This window comes from Taeniopygia guttata, chromosome 10 (genome assembly GCF_048771995.1).
Source record: "Taeniopygia guttata chromosome 10, bTaeGut7.mat, whole genome shotgun sequence".
Taxonomy (NCBI): domain Eukaryota; kingdom Metazoa; phylum Chordata; class Aves; order Passeriformes; family Estrildidae; genus Taeniopygia; species Taeniopygia guttata.
In genome coordinates, this window is record NC_133035.1 from 20,491,852 (window position 1) to 20,510,529 (window position 18,678).

The window sequence follows — 18,678 nt, forward strand, 5'->3', positions numbered from 1 at the left end:
TGGCATACATTTATGAGTTTTGGGAAATGTAATTAATAACTTACAAAGATTTAAACTAGTCTGTTAGCCAGCTGTGGTATAGGTAGCAGGAGACGTCCTCTGCACATCCAGCACTGAAATAAAGCTACTTTTTAATACTGAAATTACAGTGCTAGAGGGTTTGATTCCAGCTCTTGGTGACAGCAGGACACCCTGCAGCCCCTCACCCCGGGAAGCAGGGTGGGTTCCCCCATCCCTTCAGCCCCTATCAGTGGAGAAGGGTGCAGGGCCATGAGGCACCAGGACAGAGCTTGGTCAGTGCCCAGCTCAGTGCCCAGCTCAGGCTGTGCCCCCGGGAGCCCCCAGCCCTCCTGCCCTGCTGGGACCCCCCAGGACACGTCCCTGCCCACTGGGGACCCGTGATCCCGGGCCAGAGGCCTGTGTGGTTTCTGGAGCCATGCTTGTCCCTCTGTCCGGGATGGGCACCGCTCGCAGGGACGCGGCCTGGGGCTGTGTCTGCTGCCGAGCGCCTGGCAAACAGCCCCCTCGCCCCCTGCCCTCCCTCAGCCCATCTGCACGGGGCACCCCCTGCCCCCGGCACCCTCAGGACCTTGGCATCCAGCACCCCAGTGCCCTGGGGACCCCAACCCGCAGCAGCACAGGGACCCCCAGACCGAGCGGGGGCACAGCCTGGCGGGTCCCCAGATGCCACAGCTTGTCTGCAGCCGCCCGGGGCTGCATCCCATCCGGCTGCAGGGACAGGAGCAGCACGGCCGGTGCCGGGGTGTCTCGGGAGGGGAGCCCCGGCCCGCAGCCGGGCACCGCACCCCGCGCACCCCCGTCCCTCGGGCCGCCAGCCCGGGCGGAGCTCGCACAGCGCCCCGGGGCCGGGCAGAGCGCAGGGAGCTGCGGGCACTGCCGTGCCCGGTGCCCGGGCTGGCGGCCCTGGCACTGCAAGGTCAAGTCCCGGGCTGGGCTGCCGCCCGGCTGTGCGGGGAGGTGCGGTGCGGGGCGAGCCGGCCTGGGGCTGCGGGGCTGGCGGCACGTTAGCATCTCTCACGGCCGTGTGAATGGGTCCCCGCACACTTCCCAGCGCCGGCAGGGCCAATTAAGGACCGAAGGAGTCAGATCTGACACCTCTGCAAATGGGCCCGGCATTCCCAGGCTCCTGCCGCCCGCCCGGAGCGGGGCGAGCTGGGGGAGCTCGGTGCCTCCAGGAGGGCGCAGAGGCATCGCCCCGCACCCCCGGCCCACATAAAGCCGGGGTTACCCCAGACGCTCGCAGAACAGCCCCCACCCAGGGCCAGACTCAACACGGCAGCCCAGCTCCTTCGGCAGAGCCCCCCTGTGCCCTGGGGCAGGAAGGGGTGCGGGGCAGGGATCCCCCCGCAGCTGCACGGGGCTCCCGGCATGGGGAGGGGGCCTGGGGGTCACCCCTCTGCAGCCCGGCTGCAGCGGGCACTGCCCCAGAGGTGCTTGGGGGTCCGGAGATGGATGTAGGGTCACCCCCCGCAGCCCTGCTGCCTGGATCCTCACAGAGCTTCAGAGGATCCCCAGCCACCACCTGGAGCCTCCTCACAGACCTGGCACAGCCACGGGTAATAGGACAGCTCCCTCCTGCTGCTTGGAGCCTCCAGGGCAGGACTGACGGACACAGGGCACTGCAGGATCCCTGCACCTGGGTCCCAGCTGCCCACACCTCACCAGGGACACAAAGACCCTCCCTGGCCCAGCCCCTGCTCCTGCAATCCCTGGGCTGGGGTGGAGGATGGTCCTCGTGGGGTGGGTGGCAGGGGGTGCAAGGTGGGGTGTCCCACAGCCACTGACCTCACACAGCTCTTCCCACACAGCTCAGCAGCCCCTGGGCCCCAGCCGGGCTCATCTTCCCAGCTCCTGCTGCAGCCTTTCTCCTGCCCAGCTGCACCCCAGCGCTGTGGGCTTGGAGCTGCCTGCACCCCTGGACGCAGAGCCCACACAGGCTCAGTGGCATGGCCGTGGGGCAGTGGGGCAGTGGCATGGCAGTGGGGCAGTGGGGCAGTGGCATGGCCGTGGGGCAGTGGCGTGGCCATGCTGCAGAGCTGCACAGGATGGAACAGACACCAGGATCCTCACTAGAGCACCCTGCAGAGCTGCTCCCCTGGTCCTCACTGTGGGACCTGCTGGCTGCGCCTCAGCAGGGGCAGGGCTGGGAGCACCCTCGGGCTGGCACCCCACACACACGGCCAGGCACTGCCCCGGGGCGCCCACTGCCAGCCCAGCCCACAGCCCGGCCGTGTCCCAGGGCTGAGGTGGCAGAGGGACTCGCCACCAGTGCCATCCCCTGCCCCACAGACCCGGCTCCCAGCTGCTGGGGTCCCGTCCCTGTGCCCAAGGGCAGCTCTGTCCCTTCGGGGCGCAGGGTGGCCCAGAGGGACGGTCCCTCCTCGCTGTCCCCGCCCGGCCCTGCCCGGCCCTGCAGCACCTGCCCAGAGCAGCGCGGGCAGAGGGTCCCGGTGCCGGTGCCCCGAGCGGGCCCAGCAGGAGAGCTCACACGCAGCTGTCAGACAGAGGGGCTGGGGGCTGGCGTCAGCAGAGCCCCCAGAACCACTTAGCACCGGGCTCCTAACAGCCGGGGGCTCACAGCCAGCCCCGGGCTGCCCCTGGCGCTTCCTACCCAGCGTGTCGCAGCCCCAGAGCGCGGCCCCAGCACGCAGAGTGCCCCTGCAAACCGGGCGGGTTTTTATTTACAGCCCAGAGCACACCAGCCCGACCTCCCCTGCCAATCCCCCAAGTTCCCAGTGCCCATCATGCAGGCGTCAGCCCCTCCCTGGCAGTGCGGGGGGATGGAGTGAGTGGTCGGCAGCGGCCGAGGGTCCGGGGGTCCAGGGGTGAGGGAGTTGGGAGAGGCCGAGGGCCCGTCCTGGTGGCCAGGGAAGTGCAGGCTCCTGTTATCTGCTCTTGATCTCGTTCTCAACCCATTCCAGCACCGTGGGGCTCCTGTTATCTGCTCTTGATCTCATTCTCAAACCATTCCAGCACCGTGGCCTGGTTCTCCTTCACCCAGATGATGTTAGCGCGGGTCCGCTCCAGCGCCTGCTCCAGCGCCCGTGTCCCCGACCCAAACCCGATGTCCTGGTTGTCCTTCTTGAACTGCTCCAGCTGCCAGGCAGAGATGGGGCTGGAGCAGGCAGGGCACGGGCCCGGCAACCCCTGGCAGGTGCCAGCAGCTTCCAGCACCGCTGGACCCCTCAGGAACACCCCTGTGGGCACTCCAGCCCCTGACAACCCCTGTGAGCACTCCAGCACCACCCCAGCATCTCCCAGCTGCTCCCTGGCCAGACACCAACCAGACACCAGGAGCACCCCAACAGCCTCTGTGAGCCCCCAGCACCACTCCAGCAGCCCCCAACACCACCCAACATCATCCTGACAGCCCAAATAGCACCCTGAGAGCCACCAGCACCATCTCAACAACCTCCAGGAGCACCCCAACAGCCTCCTGCAGCCCATGCAGCACCCCAACAGCCTCCAGGAACACTCTGACAGCCCTTGGGCACCCCTGCCACCACCCCAGCAGGCACCCAGCAGCCCGTGACAAGGAGAAGGACCTCTTGGATCCCTGGGCACACAAGGGGCAGGAAATCCCCTCTCAAGGGCAGCTCTGCCAAGGCTGGGGTCCCTGGCCTCACCTGTTGCAGCTCAAACTCTGAGGAGAAGCGCTGGGTCACCGATAAAATCAGCCGGGAGAAGGAGAAGGAGCCGCCCCCATACCTGGGAGAGCAGAAGTGTGCTGAGCCAGGGGGAGGGACAGGGGAAGGGACAGTGCCACCCTCAAGGGGCACAGGCAGACAGGGTGCCTCCAGCCCCCCGCAGCGCTCACTGGGTGAAGAGTGTCCTCCAGTTGCCACGGATGAAGTCCCAGGCCAGGGACTGCCCCACGACGTTGCTGGCAATGCTGTTGATCGTGGAGGTGGCATCCTGCTTCCGGATCTTTGTGGGGTCGAGTGCGTACTGCAGGTACCTGGAGGGACACAACGAGGGGGTGAGGGGCTGGCAGGGGCAGTGCACATGATGAGGGTGATGGGCTGGTGGGGACACACCGCTGTGCCAGCCAGACCCCTGTGAGAGACGGTCCGAAGCTCCCTGCATCTGCCTCACGACCTCGCAAGGACCCTGCAGACCCCTGGCAGGAGCTCTGGCCTGGCCGAGGTGGATGTGGACACTTGCCAAGGGTCTGTTTGCAGGTGTGCTGCATTCAAACAGGTGTGACAAGCACAGGGTGTGGCTTGTCCTGCTTGCCAGCAGCTGATTCACAGACCACGGGGCTCCTCACAATGGCCCATCAGTCTTGCCACCTTCTGGCCAGATGCCACTCACTTTGGCTAAGGACTGTATGAACTGTAACCTTTTGGGAAGACTTTGGGTAACCCCCACGGACAACAACGAATCCATGTGGCTGGACCATTGAGGACCTTGTCTCGACAGTGGTAGCTATAATTCCCCTTCCCCTCTTTTCTCTCTATTCTTTATTTCCCTTTTCTGTCCCCTCTATCGCATTTGGTACCACAATAAAGGTGCATTTGTTGTGATTAAACTGACGGGCCCCTGCCGTTTGCCTGTTTGCACTTTTGGGATCAGCGAAGGAACCATCACGACACCACACATGAGTGGATCGTGACAACCCCACACGCACCGGTTGAGGATCCAGGGGTGGGGGCTGCAGGAGAGGGCTGTGCGGAGCTTGTCAGCCTCAGACACCACACTGGCGTTCTTGAACTTCTCCCAGAGGAAGTCCCAGGCATCCTCCCCGCCCGTGGCCACCATGCTGCAGTAGATGGCTGAGCGCAGGTTCGGGGGGACCCTGTTGGGGTAGGAGCCATCAGTGCCAGGAGCCCCTCGCCGCGCCCATCCTGACCACGCACAGCACCGGGGCTCCCGAGGACTCACGGGTTGCTGGGGCCCTTCTTCCACTGCTGCAAGTAGCTGGCGGCCAAATTCTGGCAATCAGTGACGCCGTAGGAGCAGGCGGTGCTGATGGCATTGACCTCGTTGTACCTGGGGGAGAGAGGCCCTGAGGGCTGGGGTCCGGCACAGGGCACTCACTGGCCAGTGCCGGCCGGAGGCAGGGCCGTGCCCACTGCCCAGCGAGCCGGGGAGACCCCAGGGATCCAGCCCAGCCCCAGGGCCACGGTACTCACTGGGCCATCAGGCCACTGGGGATATCCTTCCAGTTATTGGTGATGTTCTTGTAGTAGTTGAAGAGAGGGGTCACCTGCTTGTGCATGTATTTCTGGGGGCAAGAGGGAGTCAGTGCCCAGTGTCGCTGGCAGCAGCCCCCACACCACCGTGGGGACAATCCTGGCCCCTGACGCCCAGCACGGCGGGGTGGCACCACTCACCGACATGGCCCCAAAGACCTCACTGCGGTCAAACATCTGCTGGAAGTACTGGAGGCTGTTGAGCGCTGCCTGCCAGGGCATGTATTCCGTCTCCTGGCTCAGGAACCGCGTCGTGTTCAGAGCCAAGGTCACGTTGACGTACTTGGCCCTGCCAGGGGTGAGGGCAGCGTCACCTCCCCAGCCCCACTGGGCACCCACCCCATCCAGCCCCTCACCCCGCTGGCATCCAGACCACCAGGCAGGGCTCACCTGGCCAGGTTAAAGGCGTCATCAATGATCTGGGCACGGTTGATCACAGGGATGACCTGAGAGAGCAAAGTCAGTGTCTCAGGGCAGCCTGAGCGGGGTGGTGTGAATGGGGTCCCCCACCACAGCCCTGAGTGCCCCGGGTACCATGTGGTTGGCGTCAAGCTGCTTGAGGAGCTGGTCCCAGTTCTCCTGGTTGTAATTGACACGGAAGTACCCGGTGACATTGAGGTTCAGCAGGAGCCAGTTGGGGCTGGTGGCCCTGAAGCTGGTGGTGGTGTCTGGGAAGAGGACAGGAGGCTCTGCCAGAGCTGCACCCCCACCCACCAGGGAGGGCCAGGCTCAGCCCCCACAGCCTCTGCCTCCCTGGGAACCCCGACCAGTGCCACGGCAGTGGAGGTGGCGGCAAGACCCCCATTCACGGCCAGGACACACCGTACCTGTGACTTTGGTCAGCCAGTAGATGCCGTTCCCGGGGCCACTGTCTGTCATCCAGGTGATGGGGATGATCCAGGTGTAGCTGTGCCGTGGACAGACAGGTGGTGGGACTGGCCCTCATCCCCTGACCCCAGTTCCCAGCCAGCCCCGCCACACTCACTTGAAGACAGAGGGTCTGTCCACAGAAGATGTGGGATCCAGCAGAAAATGGGTCTGTCTGACGGTGCCCCTCTGGGTGTCAACAGTCACCACAGGGAAGCCCATCTGCAGCGTCCAGCGGTCCATGATGTTGCTGATACTGTCAGGCAGTTGGACGTGGTTGTTCTTCACCGCCTGCGGGATGGCAGCGCCGCTGGTCACCAGGGCCAGGGGCACGGCCAGCGTGGGGCTCGGCCAGCGCTGCAACCCTCACCCAGCACGTGGGGCCCTGTCCCACCAGGCAGCCCCCAGAGCCAGGGTCTGGGATGCTGCAGGAGCACCAGCCCGCTCCTACCTCTTGCAGATGGACCCAGAGGTCAGTGTAGATGGTGTTGCTGTAGGAGAAGGTGTGGAGGTAGGACTGTGGGAGAGCACCAGGAGAGATGGGTGAGCAAGGACAAGTCTGGGGTGTGGGACCCCCCTAGAGCAGCTGGGAAGGCCTCCACCATGGGATGCCCACCCTGCACTGGGCTCGCTGCCCCCCAGTACCAGCAGCACCTCACCTGCAGCCCCTCCTTGAAGACGTTCTCGCTAAGGAAGCTCGAGAGCATGCGCAGCACCGATGCTCCCTGCAGGGACAGCAGGTGAGAGAAGCCGGGGACAGCCCAGAGTCCATCCCCACCCCAGGGACCCCCGTGCACACCTTGCTGTAGGAGATGCTGTCAAAGACTTCGCTGATCTGGGCTGGGGTGTTGATCTCCTCCTCGCGGAAGGAGAGCGGGTGGGAGTTGGCCAGGGCGTCTGTCGCCATCACGGCATGCAGCTCGTTCAGCACCATCAGGTCTTTCTGCAGAGGGGCAGCAGCACCCGCCTCAGCCCCGCGCGTACCGCCTGGCACCGGGGCAGCCCCGGGGTGCCGCTGCCCTGCCCGCCCCACGCCCATCGTCCCGGGCACTCACAATGTTCCAGGAGGGCTCAGCAGAGTCGGCACCCAGGTACTCCACGTACGAGGCGAAGCCCTCGTTCAGCCACAGGTCGTTCCACCACCGCAGCGTCACTAAATTCCCAAACCACTGCAGAGGGACAGCACTCCCTCAGCCGCCAGCCGTCGGGCAGGGGCGCGGGCGGGGGCGCAGCAGGTACCTGGTGTGCCAGCTCGTGGGCGATGACGGTCACCACCCGCTCCTTGTTGCCGATGGAGGAGTACACGGCGTCGAAGAGCAGCGAGTTCTCCCGGTAGGTCACCAGCCCCCAGTTCTCCATCGCGCCCGCATTGAAATCGGGGAGGCCAACCTGGTCTGGGGGCAGAGGGGTCCTGTCAGTGCCCCGCTGGCAGCACGCTGGACCATCTTCCCCCTGCAGTGGGCACCTCAGCCCAGTGCCCCAGGTGCCCCACAGCACCCACCAGACTTGGGGAGCGGGTAGGACGTGTTGTAATGCTTCTCAAAGAAGTTGAGGATGCGACCAGTGACATTGAGCGCGTAGTCACCCTGGCCCTCTCTGATGGCTTCGGGGCGGCCCCAAATGCGAATCTGGAGAGGAGGACGCAGGACTCATCAGTGGCCCAGGCTCAGCCACCCAGGTGGGCAGGGGGTGCACCCCACCCCATCCTACCAGTGTGTTGTTCGATATTCTCCCCACGCTGGTGAACTGGCTGACAATGAAGGCCAGCAGGTACGTGGACATCCGGGGAGTGGTGTCAAACTCAGTGACATTCCAGATCTCTCCATCAATCACCTGCTCCCTGGTGTCTGTGGAGATCAGAGAATCACCCCACAGCCCTGCCAGGTCCCCAGCCCCCCAGCGGGGCTCCCCTGCCCCACTCACTTTTGGCAGGCATGTTGGAGATGGCCCCATAGCCGGACGGGTGGATCAGCGTCACTGTGAAGTTGGCTTTCATGGCCGGCTCGTCGAAGCAGGGGAAAGCTTTGCGTGCGTCAGCCGCCTGCATCTGCGTGGTGGCCACCACCTGCCTGTGAGCCAACCCCATCAGTCCTGGGGGTCCCGGTGGAGGCTGCACCCCCCAGTCCCCTTCTCCCACCCCCACTGGGGCAGCATGAGGATGCAAGGGGGGCACAGAGGCTACACACACCCATCCCATAGCCCTGGTGGGAGAGGAGCCCCAAAGCCAGCTCATGCCCTCCACTGCCCTGTGCCAGCCCCGTGCCCCCATTCCCCTTCCCACCACCACACTGGGCCAGCCCTGTGGCTTCCACCCCAGCCCTGCCCTCCACCTACTTGTTGCCTGCCTCGTCCGTGTACTCGCTGCGATAGAAGCCAGCCAGGTCATCGGCCAGCTCCCCGGTGAAGCTGCTGGACAGCCGGTACCGCTGGCCCTGCTGCAGGGGAGCGCCCAGCTGCACCACCAGGTACTCGGTGGGAGTCTCCAGCCAGGTGCGGGAGATGGCAGGGGCATTGCCACCACCCTCTGCCCGCAAGGTGGCATGGAAGGAGCCCTGCATGGTGTAGTTCAGCTTCTTGCTGTGGATGAGGATGAGGTCGGTGGCCTTCTCACACATGAAGACCACACTGCTGTTGCCCTTGAAGATGTACATGTTGTTGGCATCGGGCTTCAGGAAGGGCTGCAGGGACACCTCGTAGAACTCCGGCTTCAGCGTGGCTGGCAACCTCCATTGGTTCCAGGGGTTGTTGGGAGCAGGGGTGGTGGTGTTGGTGCCTCCTGGGCGGGCTGTGGTGCTGGTGCCCGGGCGGGCTGTGGTGCTGGTGCCCGGGCGGGCTGTGGTGCTGGTGCCCGGGCTGGCCGTGGTGCTGGTGCCCGGGCTGGCCGTGGTGCTGGTGCCCACATCTGATACCCCCTTGTTCTTTTCCTGGGCGTACACCACCGAGAGTGCAATGATGGTGGCCACAGCCCCCAGGCCCAGCACAATGGCCACAATGCCCACGGTCTTGCTGATGAAGAAGCCGCCGGCCATGGCGGGCAGCAGGAGCGGCACTGGCGGGGACGGCGCTGGTGCGAGCACGGCTTTTAGCCTCTCGCTCCCACGAGGTTTATTAGTCCAAGTTAATGGGTGAAGGATTAAGTGGCCATGGGGTTCAGGGCGGCAACAGACCCTGGGATGAGCTTTCCCCCCGCCCGCCCCCCAGCCTGGCAGGAGCACCAAGGCCCGGTGCAGCCACTGCGGGGGCAGAGCTGGCGGTGTGGGGTGGCACCATCGGGGAGTGTGCACGGGCTGTGGGCCTGGACCCCCGGCGTCCTCCCCCAGCGCTGGCCTGGCCCTGCAGAAGGAGGGACAGAGCGGGTGGTCGCAGCCAGCAGCCACATCCACGACGTGCTGCGGGGCCCAGCGCGCGTCCCCATCAGCCGAGCCCGGACACAGACTCAGTGTCACCCCATTCACCCTCGAGTGACAGTGTCTGAGCCACTCTCAGAGGGTCCAGGCTGCCCCTGCGTGCGGGGGCACAGCCCACAGGCTGCCCCACCCAGACAAAGCGGGGCAGCATAGTGCAGCACAGGGGTCTAGAAAGGGCACGGGAATGTGGGGGAGGACACTTGGGAGGAGCTCCCTCTGCTCACAGCCCTCTCAAAGTCCAGGGTCACGAACCTGGAGGCAGTGGGGTCAAACTCCGTCCTTGTGAGCCCAGCCCCAGTGGCCACAGGTGAGGTCCCCACCCAGGGTGGGGTGGGGGTGGGTAACAGATCCTGTCCACACTGGGAAGAAATAGGAAGTCCCGTTCTCAGGATCTAATCGATCTCTCCGTTAGGAGATATGGGAAGGTGCTGCCAGAAGCTACAGCTGGGGCAAAGGGCAAGCCAGGATGCGTGAGCGGTGTCTTTAGGGAACCCTTGCCCTGTCCCTGGCAGCACCCAGCTGCACAAATCACTCGGGATGCTGCTGGTGTCCCTGGCACTCCCTGTCAGGCACGGCCGTGCCCCAGGCCCAGAGGTCACTGCTGGCTCTCTCAGAACCATCCCCAGCCTGGCCCTGGCCAAAGGCTTTGGGGACAGTCCCCCACGGGACCAAGGCCACAGGTGGCCGGGAGGGTGCCAGGCACTCTGCACACCCCCTGTCCCCCTGCTGGCCCTCCCCACAGCCCCGGGGGCACAGCACAGCTCCAGGAGGGGCTGGCTGGGGTTAACGGGGAGCAGCAGACACAGCACCCAGCCTGCAGGACTCTGTCCCACCCCACACGACCCTCTCTGGAGCCGGCCAGCAGCACACGCATCTCCCACAGGGTTTGGTGTCACCCCCGTGGGCACGGGGGTCCCTTGGGGTCTGGCCTCACACACCCCACAGCCTGACACCTCCCAGCGCCCTCCACCCAGCTCGGCCCAGCCTCAGCAGGGCTTGGGACAGAGAGCGGCCGGGCCGGCAGAGGGGCTCCCGGCAGTGGGGCTCCCGGTAATTGGGCTCCCGGTAATGGGGCTCCCGGTAATGGGGCTCCCGGCAATGGGGCTCCCGGTAATGGGGCTCCCGGTAATGGGGCTCCCGGCAATGGGGCTCCCGGTAATGGGGCTCCCGGTAATGGGGCTCCCGGTAATGGGGCTCCCGGCAATGGGGCTCCCGGCCCCAGCCTCGCACGCCCCGCAGAGCGGCCGGCCCGGGGCGGCGGGGCCGGAGCCGGCAGCGGAGCTGCCACGGGCGGTGCACGGGGAGCACGAGTGGCCGGACACGGCCCCAGCGGCACGGGGATGGTGTGGGGCCGGACACAGCCCCAGCGGCACGGGGATGGTGTGGCGTGGGGCCGGGCACAGCCCCACAGGCACGGGGATGGTGTGGGGCCGGGCACAGCCCCAGCGGCACGGGGATGCCGTGGCGTGGGGCCGGACACAGCCCCAGCGGCACGGGGATGCCGTGGGGCCGGACACAGCCCCAGCGCACGGGGATGCGGTGCCGTGGGGCCGGACACAGCCCCAGCGGCACGGGGATGCCGTGGGGCCGGACACAGCCCCAGAGGCACGGGGATGCGGTGCCGTGGGGCCGGACACGGGCGCTGCCCGCGGCAGCCGAGCCCCGCAGCCCCGGCCGGGCGCAGAGCAGCTCGCCCGCTCCCCGCCGGTGCCTCGCCACCCCTCGCCGTGAGCTGAGCCGGAGCGGTTCCCTCCGAGCGCCCCGGTCCTGCCGGACCCCGCGCCCCAGCCCCGGGACACGGCGGCTCACCTGCACCCTTCGCCGGCACCTACAAGAGGACAAGGAGGAGGAGGAGGAGGAACAGGAGGAAGCGGAGGGAGAGCAGAGCCCGCGGAGAAGAGGACACAGCAGGTTGCCCAGCTCCTTGACCTCCAGGAGAGCTCCTGTGGCTAGTGGCCAGCTGCGGAAGGGTTAAGCTGCAGGGAGGGGAAATTCCTTCTAGGCAGAGTCACGGTTTCCCTGCCAGGGGAAGTGGAGGCAGAACCTGGAGCACAGCTGGGGAGCAGAGGAAGGGCCCCGGCCAGGCCCAGGGACTGGTGGCCAGATGGAGCTGTGGTGGAGCCAGGGGCGTGGGGTACGTGGCTGACAGAGCCCATCGGGGTCACTGTGACCCCCCCAGGAGGAGCCCTGCTCCTCCCCAGCCTCAGAGGACCCCAGCCCCACAGCTCCCACACACCCACAGAGCGGCCAGAGCTCCCAGAGCTGCTGCCCTGCAGGAATTGGCGAAGGGTGAACCGCCACTAAGGCCCAAAGCTGGGAACGTCTCAGCCTGAGCATGGCCATCACCTGCTCTGAGAGCAGAGGGTGCAGCCAGGGACGCTGCCCTAAGGCCCTTGCCCTCCCCTGGGGCATCTGGGGCCCCCTTTCACACCCCCTGGGCCCCCACCAGCCAAAAGCCCCCCAGGGCTGCAGCTGCCCCGGGAGAGCTGCACAGAGCCCCCGGCCCCCTCCCCGGCCAGCAGCACCCACAGCAGACACAGACACGGCTTCAAGGGCAGTTTATTGGGACACAGGACCCACTCCAGCAGCCCCAGCCTGGCCTGGCCCTGCAAGCCCCCCAGGCCACTCAGCTCCTGTCCCTCTTGCTGCCACACTCCCGCCCCAGCATGTCCCACTCACACTGTCCCCAGCACACAGCAGCTCCCATGAGTGACCCCCACTCAGCCGGGGCCCATCACAGAGAGCAGGACCAGGGCAGGGCACAGCCGTGGCTGGGAGGGTGGAGGAGACAACCTGCAGCTCCTGACAGTGTCACTACAGGCACACTTCCACCTCTGGGAATCCCACGAACCCCAGGAGAGGCAGGAGCCAACCCTTCCCCACAGCGAGGAGAGGCTGTGTGTCCGCAGGGAGGGAGAGGAGGGAAGAGCACCCTCCTTGTTGGGGGACCAGAGAGCAGAGCTGAGCCCAGGTGCAGGGAGGGACTCCCCAGCTCGTTCTCTGAGCCCTGTCACCGCTCCTGCCCTCGGCCACCACCGGCCCCTGTGTGACACGTGGCAGAGCCCCGGCAGGAGCCCGGACCCCAGCTCTGCTTGGCGGGCAGCCCCCAGCACGGGCTGCTCACATGAACTGTGACAGATTGGGCACTTTGATGTTGATGTCCCCGATGTTGATGTTGCGGGGGATCTCGGGCAGGTTGATGTTCTTCACAGCCGACACGGCGCGGGAAGGAGCAGCTGAGAGGCCTCCCTGGGGACAGAGGGACCGTGACCAGGGGCCCCACGCCACAGCCCCTCCGCAGCCACATCTTTGTTAAACCTTTACTGGCCTGGGCTCATGGACCGTGATAAAAGAACCACTTCCACGGGCAGCCCCCTGCACTCCTGACCAGCACCACTGGGCAGGGATGTCCCCAGTCCCATCCCGAGGGCTCAGCAGGCAGAGCCTGGGAACACCCTGGATACCCCCCACACCCACCTCAGTCCCCACGGGCCACCCCCTCGCAGCCCAGGGTCTGTCACTCCCGCGGGGCAGAGCCGCAGCGTCACTGCTCACCTCTGCCTTCTCCAGCTTGCCCTGGGCCTCCACCTGCGCCACAATCTCGTTCATGTTGGTCTCCAGCACCATCCCGCCGATCACCATCTCCTGCAGGATGTGGTGGACCTGCCAGGGAGGCACAGAGGGAACAGAAGGCTGAGGGCTCGGTCCTGCCCTGCAGCAGCTGCAGTGCCAGCGTGGGGGCACGTCAGGGGCCAGCATCTCCCCAGGGGACACAAATCTACCCCTGTCCCCTTCTGAGCTGCCTGGAGAGCGAAAGGGTGGCCAGGGTCCCTGGCATGGGGAGCCCCCAGGCTCCACTTACCACCTGTACCCCACTGGAGATGACACCCACCCACCCACGGGCACACGGCAGCCCCCGCAGCAGCCAGGTGCAGCTGGCTCCACTGGCACAGCCCGTGCCACCCCGACACAGGCTGCTCCCTGCCTGGGCCAGCAGCCAGGTCACAGCAGCCATGGTCCCAGGGACGAGCCCAGCAGGCAGCAGGGTCCTCGCTGGGCAGCACGCTTCACCCCAGGAGCTCCTTCTCCTCAGACAGCCAGGCCAGAGCCTGGCCGCTCCGCTTAGGAAGGTCGGGACTGTGGCACAGGCACAGAGAAAGCACGGAGCTGCCAAGGGAGTCTGCTCCTCCCCTGGGACCCCTCGGGTCCGAGGAAGAACAGCCAGGCAGGGCCAGTGCAATCGCACAGCCAGAGCAGGGAAAGGAACACTGCAACCCCAGAAATTGCAGCCAGCCTCGAGGCAGCAGCCAGGCTGTGCCAGTGGCTGCAACCCCCTTCAGCTCCTGCACCTGGCTCAGCTCAGCATTGCCTGCACAGTCAGCAGCTCCCAGCGAGCTCCCAGCACAGATAATGCATTTATGGGTCCCAGTTACTTCCGTAGCACGGTTGGGTTATGAGATTGTTTTATGGTTTCACAGAACCAGGCTGTACACGTAAACACCTTGTGACTAACAGCACCAGGACAATCCTGGGCAGAAAAGAACACGAGAGAACTGCTCTGAGGGGCAATCCCAGCTCTGGGAGGTGACCCTGCCCAGGGCTGCCCGAAGCTCCTGTCCCACTCCCACAGCAGCAGCAGGTGTAGGGACCAGCACAGCACAGGGTGAGCCCCAGGCAGCCCCAGAACCCCCATCCCACAGCCCAGCCCCAGTGCGTGCTGATGCAGCTGGAGCAAGTGCCTCCCACAGCCTGGAAGGATACGGGAGCATCAGGAAATGTTCCTCCAAGATCTGGCTTCGGCCCAAGCTGGCTCCCAACCAACAGGGCAGAAATCCTGAGTTTTGTTTTCCAAGCACAGCACTTCCTGAGGAACCTGTGTCTCCTCTGGGACCCCGCAGCAGCTCACACTCCCCTCCAAGGTGGGAAGCACGGCCGAGGTCTGGGCAGAGCCCACCCTGAGCCCACCTGGCACGGGGATCCCTGCAGCTCTCAGGCTGGGGCTCCCAGCGCTGACAGCTACGAGCACTGGTGTCACTGGGGCCTGACCAGTGTCCCCCTCCACCAGCCCATGGCAGGAGTAGGACCCCGGGCCCACCACAGCTCCAGTGCCATGGCCCTGTGCTGCAGGCAGCGCAAGGGGGAACTTAAGGCAAAAAGAAAAATTACAGAATGCAGCCAAAGTTGCACCTGAACCCCTGCCATCCCCTGCCCAGGGACACATCCACAGCCCTGTCCCCAGAGACACTCAGGGCCCTGCCTGGGCATGCCAGGGGGCAACCCGGGCCCAGCAGGACACAGCAGCACAACCCCAGCACCCCAAACACCGTCCTCTGCAGCCCAGCTCCGGGAAGCACGGGAGCATGAGCACGTCTGAGATATAAACACGTGCCAAATATAGAAAGGGACCGGAGAACCAACTGATAATGGCCAAGAGTCGCAGCTGGGAAGCAGCAGGAGCATCAGATGGGAGAGCCTGGGTGACTGAGCTGGGGTCTCCACTACCAGAAACCCCAATCCCATCTCCTGGAATGTTCTTCTGTCAGGAGGGGCCAGAGGAAGGGTGACCCACTGCTGTGGCAAAGGTGTGATGTGCCCTGCACGAGGGCTGGGGTTGGCCATGGGGCTCAGTGTTTTACATGCAAAGCTCATATAAAGCTGAGAGTAAGGCTGAGTGAAAAACTGCTGAGTCCTGCCCATCCCACAGAGTCAGTGCCCCTGAGCATATCCTCCCCCAGCTGTGGGCAGAGGTGACCTGGGCAGCTGCCAACACTTCTCCCACAGCTGCTTGACTCTCCTTCCTCCTTTGATAAACACTTTTGCTGACAAGAAAATCATGTTGTGGCATTCTGGAAAGTTTGCAGCAGGGCAAACAGTGAAACCAAAGCCCAACCTCAGCAGCTGGTAACGCAGAGACCGCCCCAGACCTGCTCACCCCCCCTCCCTGCCAGCTCCCCAGTTGGAATCACCAATGGAAAGGGAGCATTTTGCACTTTTTTCCCCCCCAGTGCTCTTTTTTGTTCCTATGTTTTTGTTTCCAGCAAAGCAAGAAAATCTTGACCAACAGCAACAAGCCCGGCGCCCTCAGCCAAGCCCCTCCCTGCCCCAAGCCTATTCCTGGCTATCTGCTCCCTGCTATCTTCAGCCTTGAGATCCAGAACATGATCAAAGAGGACGGTTCCTGCCCAGGATCTCCATCCACTCAAGAGAAAGCATTACAGGCTGTGGCTCAAACCAAAGTTTACCCAGCACTTTGAATTCCAAACACTCCCATTGTTCCTTCCCATTTTTTCCTGGCAGCTGTAGTAAAATGTTAACTCCTGAGCTGTCACAGCCTGGAGCAGAGGCAGAGCACCCCAGCCAGGCCAGAGTCTGCCCAGCTGCAGCAGGGCTGCCAGTGGAGCACAGGGGCAGCCCCAGGGCTCGGAGCAGCCCAGCACTCGGGTCTCTCCTTGGCAGGTCACGATGAGAGTGGCTTCCAAAGGACACGGGCTGAAGGCTTCCCACACAGGATCCCAGTCCCTCCCAGAGTGAGCCCTGCCATCCCCACACCCTCCTGGCCAGCCCCAGCCCCAGCAATGTGGGCTCTGGACAGCCCCCAGCCCAGCACCCACCTTGTCCATGTGGAAGATGAGGTCCAGCTCACAGACATTCTCAAAGCACTTGTCCAGCGTCTCCACAAACACCTGGGCAGCAGACAGACACCAACCAGGCAAGATGGTCACATCGACCCCATGGAACACTCCAGGCATGGGACAGACTGACTGGAAAGCTGAAAAAGGCCCTAGGGATGCTGGTGACTGTGGCTGAACATCAGCCCAGGTGTGCCCAGGTGAGCAAGAGGCCAATGGCACCTGGCTTGTGTCAGCCCCAGTGTGGGCACAGGCCCAGGGCAGTGCCTGTCCCCTGGACTGGCACTGCTGGGACACCTCCAGTGCTGGGACAGCTCTGGGCCCCTCCCAAAAAGAGAAACCTGGAGGGCTGGAGCGTGTCCAGGGAAGGGAACAGAGCTGGGGAAGGGGCCAGAGCCACAGGAGAGGCTGAGGGAGCTGGGAAGGGGCTCAGCCTGGAGAAAAGGAGACTCAGGGGGCACCTTCTTCCCATATCCTGGTGTTTAAAAGGTGGCTACGAAGCTGCTGGAAACTCCTTTAACACAAGGAGTCACATGGAAAGACACAGAGTGATGGTACAAGTTCCTCTTAAGGCTCAAGAGGAAAATTATTTCCAAAGACACAGCCATTGAATAATCTCCATGAGGAACTGAGGGATTCCCCAACACTGGATATTTTTCACAGGGCGGGGTGTTGGGAATTGTCTAGGCCGTGCTTTGCCAAGAAAGGCTGGACAAGACAATCCCTGAGGTCCCTTCCAACCTGGGATTGCAGAATCCTAGAATTAATGGTTGGACTTGGTGCTCCCAAGGGTCTTTTCCACCCTAAATGATTCTATGCTTTGATTTTTAGAAGACATTCCTTCAGATTGCCTTCCTGCTGCTCCCAGGTGAAGAAGCCACATAGAAGCTCAGGGAGAACATGCAGCCCCCATCCCCACCACGGCCCCGAGGGCTCCTCAGGCCTTCCAGAAGGGCTGGCACAGGGCTGGCACGGCCACGAAACGCCCTGGAACGGTGCCAGGGCTGCACAGGGAAGCCGGGCCCTGCCGGGACGCACCTGGATGAGGTCCAGGATGCCCAGCTCGCTCTCCGAGGAGTCCACGCAGAACACGAAGTAGAGCGTGGCATAGTGGCGGTAGATCAGCTTGTAGTCGGAGCCGCCGAACAAGCTGCGGGGACACGGGCACGGCTGCAGGGCTCTGGGGGGCTGTGCAGGGCTCTGGGGGGCTGTGCCGGGCTCTGGGGAGCTGTGCAGGGCTCTGGGGAGCCGTGCCGGGCTCTGGGGGGCTGTGCCAGGCTCTGGGGAGCTGTGCCGGGCTCTGGGGGGCTGTGCAGGGCTCTGGGGAGCTGTGCAGGGCTCTGGGGAGCTGTGCCGGGCTCTGGGGGGCTGTGCAGGGCTCTGGGGAGCTGTGCAGGGCTCTGGGGAGCCGTGCCGGGCTCTGGGGGGCTGTGCCAGGCTCTGGGGAGCTGTGCCGGGCTCTGGGGGGCTGTGCAGGGCTCTGGGGGGCTGTGCAGGGCTCTGGGGGGCTGTGCAGGGCTCTGGGGAGCTGTGCCGGGCTCTGGGGGGCTGTGCAGGGCTCTGGGGAGCTGTGCAGGGCTCTGGGGGGCTGTGCCAGGCCCCGCGCAGGGCAGCGCACCGCCGTACCTGCCGCACTCCAGGAAGTTGCAGATGTGGTCATCGCGCTTCAGCACCAGGTGGAAGGTGTCGCGGATGATCTGCTGCTGCACCTCTTCTGCCTGCCGGGAGGAGACGGTGGCTGGGCACCCATGGGACCCGCGGGACCAGGCCACCGCCGGTGCCACCAGGCCACCGCCGGTGCCACCCACGGGTGACCCGGGGCACCCTGCAGGACGCGACACGGCAGCGGCACGACCGCCCCGCTCCCGGGACCCCCCCGCCCATCGAGCCCCACGGCCCCTCCGCCCCGCGCCGCTCCCGGTCCCGCACCGGGCTCGGGCTCCGCCGCAGCCCCGGCCCGGCCCGGCCCCGGTGGCGCACCAGGTGCTGGTAGAAGCGGACGAGCCGCGGCTTCCCGTGGTTGTTGAACACGAGGATGGCGTTGATCATCCCGGCGGCGCGTCGGGCCGGGAGCAGGGCCGGGAGCAGGGCCGGGAGCAGCACCGGGAACAGCACCGGCGGCAGCACCGGGAGCAGCACCGGGAGCAGCACCGCGGCCGCGCACCCACCGCAGGAAGCCCCTCGGCCGCCCCGGAAGCGCACCGGGCTGCGGTGGGCTGAGCCCGGGGTGACCCTGCGGAGCGCCGGGCCGCGGGAACGATCAAAGCCGCTCCCAGGCGGGGGCCCCGCGGCACCGCGGCCTGCCGCCGGGAAGGGCTCGGCCGCCCCTCGCAGCCCGGCGGGGCAGACGGGCAGGCCTGGAGGGTGCGGCGGCCGCTGCCCGCGCGGGGACGGCCGGGACCACCGGGACCACCGGGACCGCCGGGAACACCGGGACCACCGGGACCACCGGGACCACCGGGACCACCGGGACCGCCGCTCCCCGCCGGCGCCGCCAGGGGGCGCGCCAGCCCCGCCGCGACCGGCGGCTCGCGCAGGGGGCGGGGCTATGTGCTAGGC

General features: G+C 65.4%; 2 protein-coding genes across 3 annotated transcripts; both read right to left on the minus strand.

The window, feature by feature from the left end:
- Positions 1 to 2,674: 2,674 nt before the first annotated feature.
- Positions 2,675 to 11,435, minus strand: ANPEP (alanyl aminopeptidase, membrane). Its single transcript, XM_072933969.1, has 22 exons — positions 11,300 to 11,435; positions 8,418 to 9,416; positions 8,007 to 8,152; positions 7,794 to 7,930; positions 7,585 to 7,711; positions 7,323 to 7,477; positions 7,139 to 7,252; positions 6,883 to 7,026; positions 6,743 to 6,808; positions 6,535 to 6,600; positions 6,202 to 6,374; positions 6,044 to 6,123; positions 5,751 to 5,884; positions 5,607 to 5,662; positions 5,358 to 5,505; positions 5,157 to 5,248; positions 4,906 to 5,013; positions 4,652 to 4,819; positions 3,839 to 3,979; positions 3,648 to 3,729; positions 2,978 to 3,117; positions 2,675 to 2,925 (listed from the first exon to the last, which is right to left on the minus strand). Exons 2-22 carry the CDS (start codon positions 9,110 to 9,112, stop codon positions 2,907 to 2,909), a joined length of 2,991 nt encoding a protein of 996 aa, XP_072790070.1. The 5' UTR covers positions 9,113 to 9,416; positions 11,300 to 11,435; the 3' UTR covers positions 2,675 to 2,906.
- A 598-nt stretch (positions 11,436 to 12,033) lies between these two features.
- On the minus strand, positions 12,034 to 18,515 carry AP3S2 (adaptor related protein complex 3 subunit sigma 2). 2 transcript variants are annotated; one of them, XM_072933694.1, is made up of 6 exons: positions 18,049 to 18,515; positions 17,746 to 17,837; positions 17,158 to 17,269; positions 16,102 to 16,173; positions 13,046 to 13,153; positions 12,034 to 12,739 (listed from the first exon to the last, which is right to left on the minus strand). In XM_072933694.1, exons 1-6 carry the CDS (start codon positions 18,166 to 18,168, stop codon positions 12,611 to 12,613), a joined length of 633 nt encoding a protein of 210 aa, XP_072789795.1. In that variant the 5' UTR covers positions 18,169 to 18,515; the 3' UTR covers positions 12,034 to 12,610.
- Between the last annotated feature and the right edge of the window lie 163 nt (positions 18,516 to 18,678).

Excerpts from the sequence above, each read along its gene's own strand:
- AP3S2 (XM_072933694.1), bottom strand. The coding sequence starts at position 18,168 with ATGATCAACGCCATCCTCGTGTTCAACAACCACGGGAAGCCGCGGCTC. Across the intron at positions 17,270-17,745 it reads AACTTCCTGGAGTGCGGCAG|CTTGTTCGGCGGCTCCGACT; the intron begins GTACGGCGGTGC and ends GTGTCCCCGCAG. Across the intron at positions 12,740-13,045 it reads GCAAGCTGGAGAAGGCAGAG|GGAGGCCTCTCAGCTGCTCC; the intron begins GTGAGCAGTGAC and ends CTCTGTCCCCAG.
- ANPEP (XM_072933969.1), bottom strand. The coding sequence starts at position 9,112 with ATGGCCGGCGGCTTCTTCATCAGCAAGACCGTGGGCATTGTGGCCATT. Across the intron at positions 7,027-7,138 it reads CTGAGCCCTCCTGGAACATT|AAAGACCTGATGGTGCTGAA; the intron begins GTGAGTGCCCGG and ends GCCCCTCTGCAG. Across the intron at positions 4,820-4,905 it reads AAGAAGGGCCCCAGCAACCC|GGTCCCCCCGAACCTGCGCT; the intron begins GTGAGTCCTCGG and ends CTACCCCAACAG.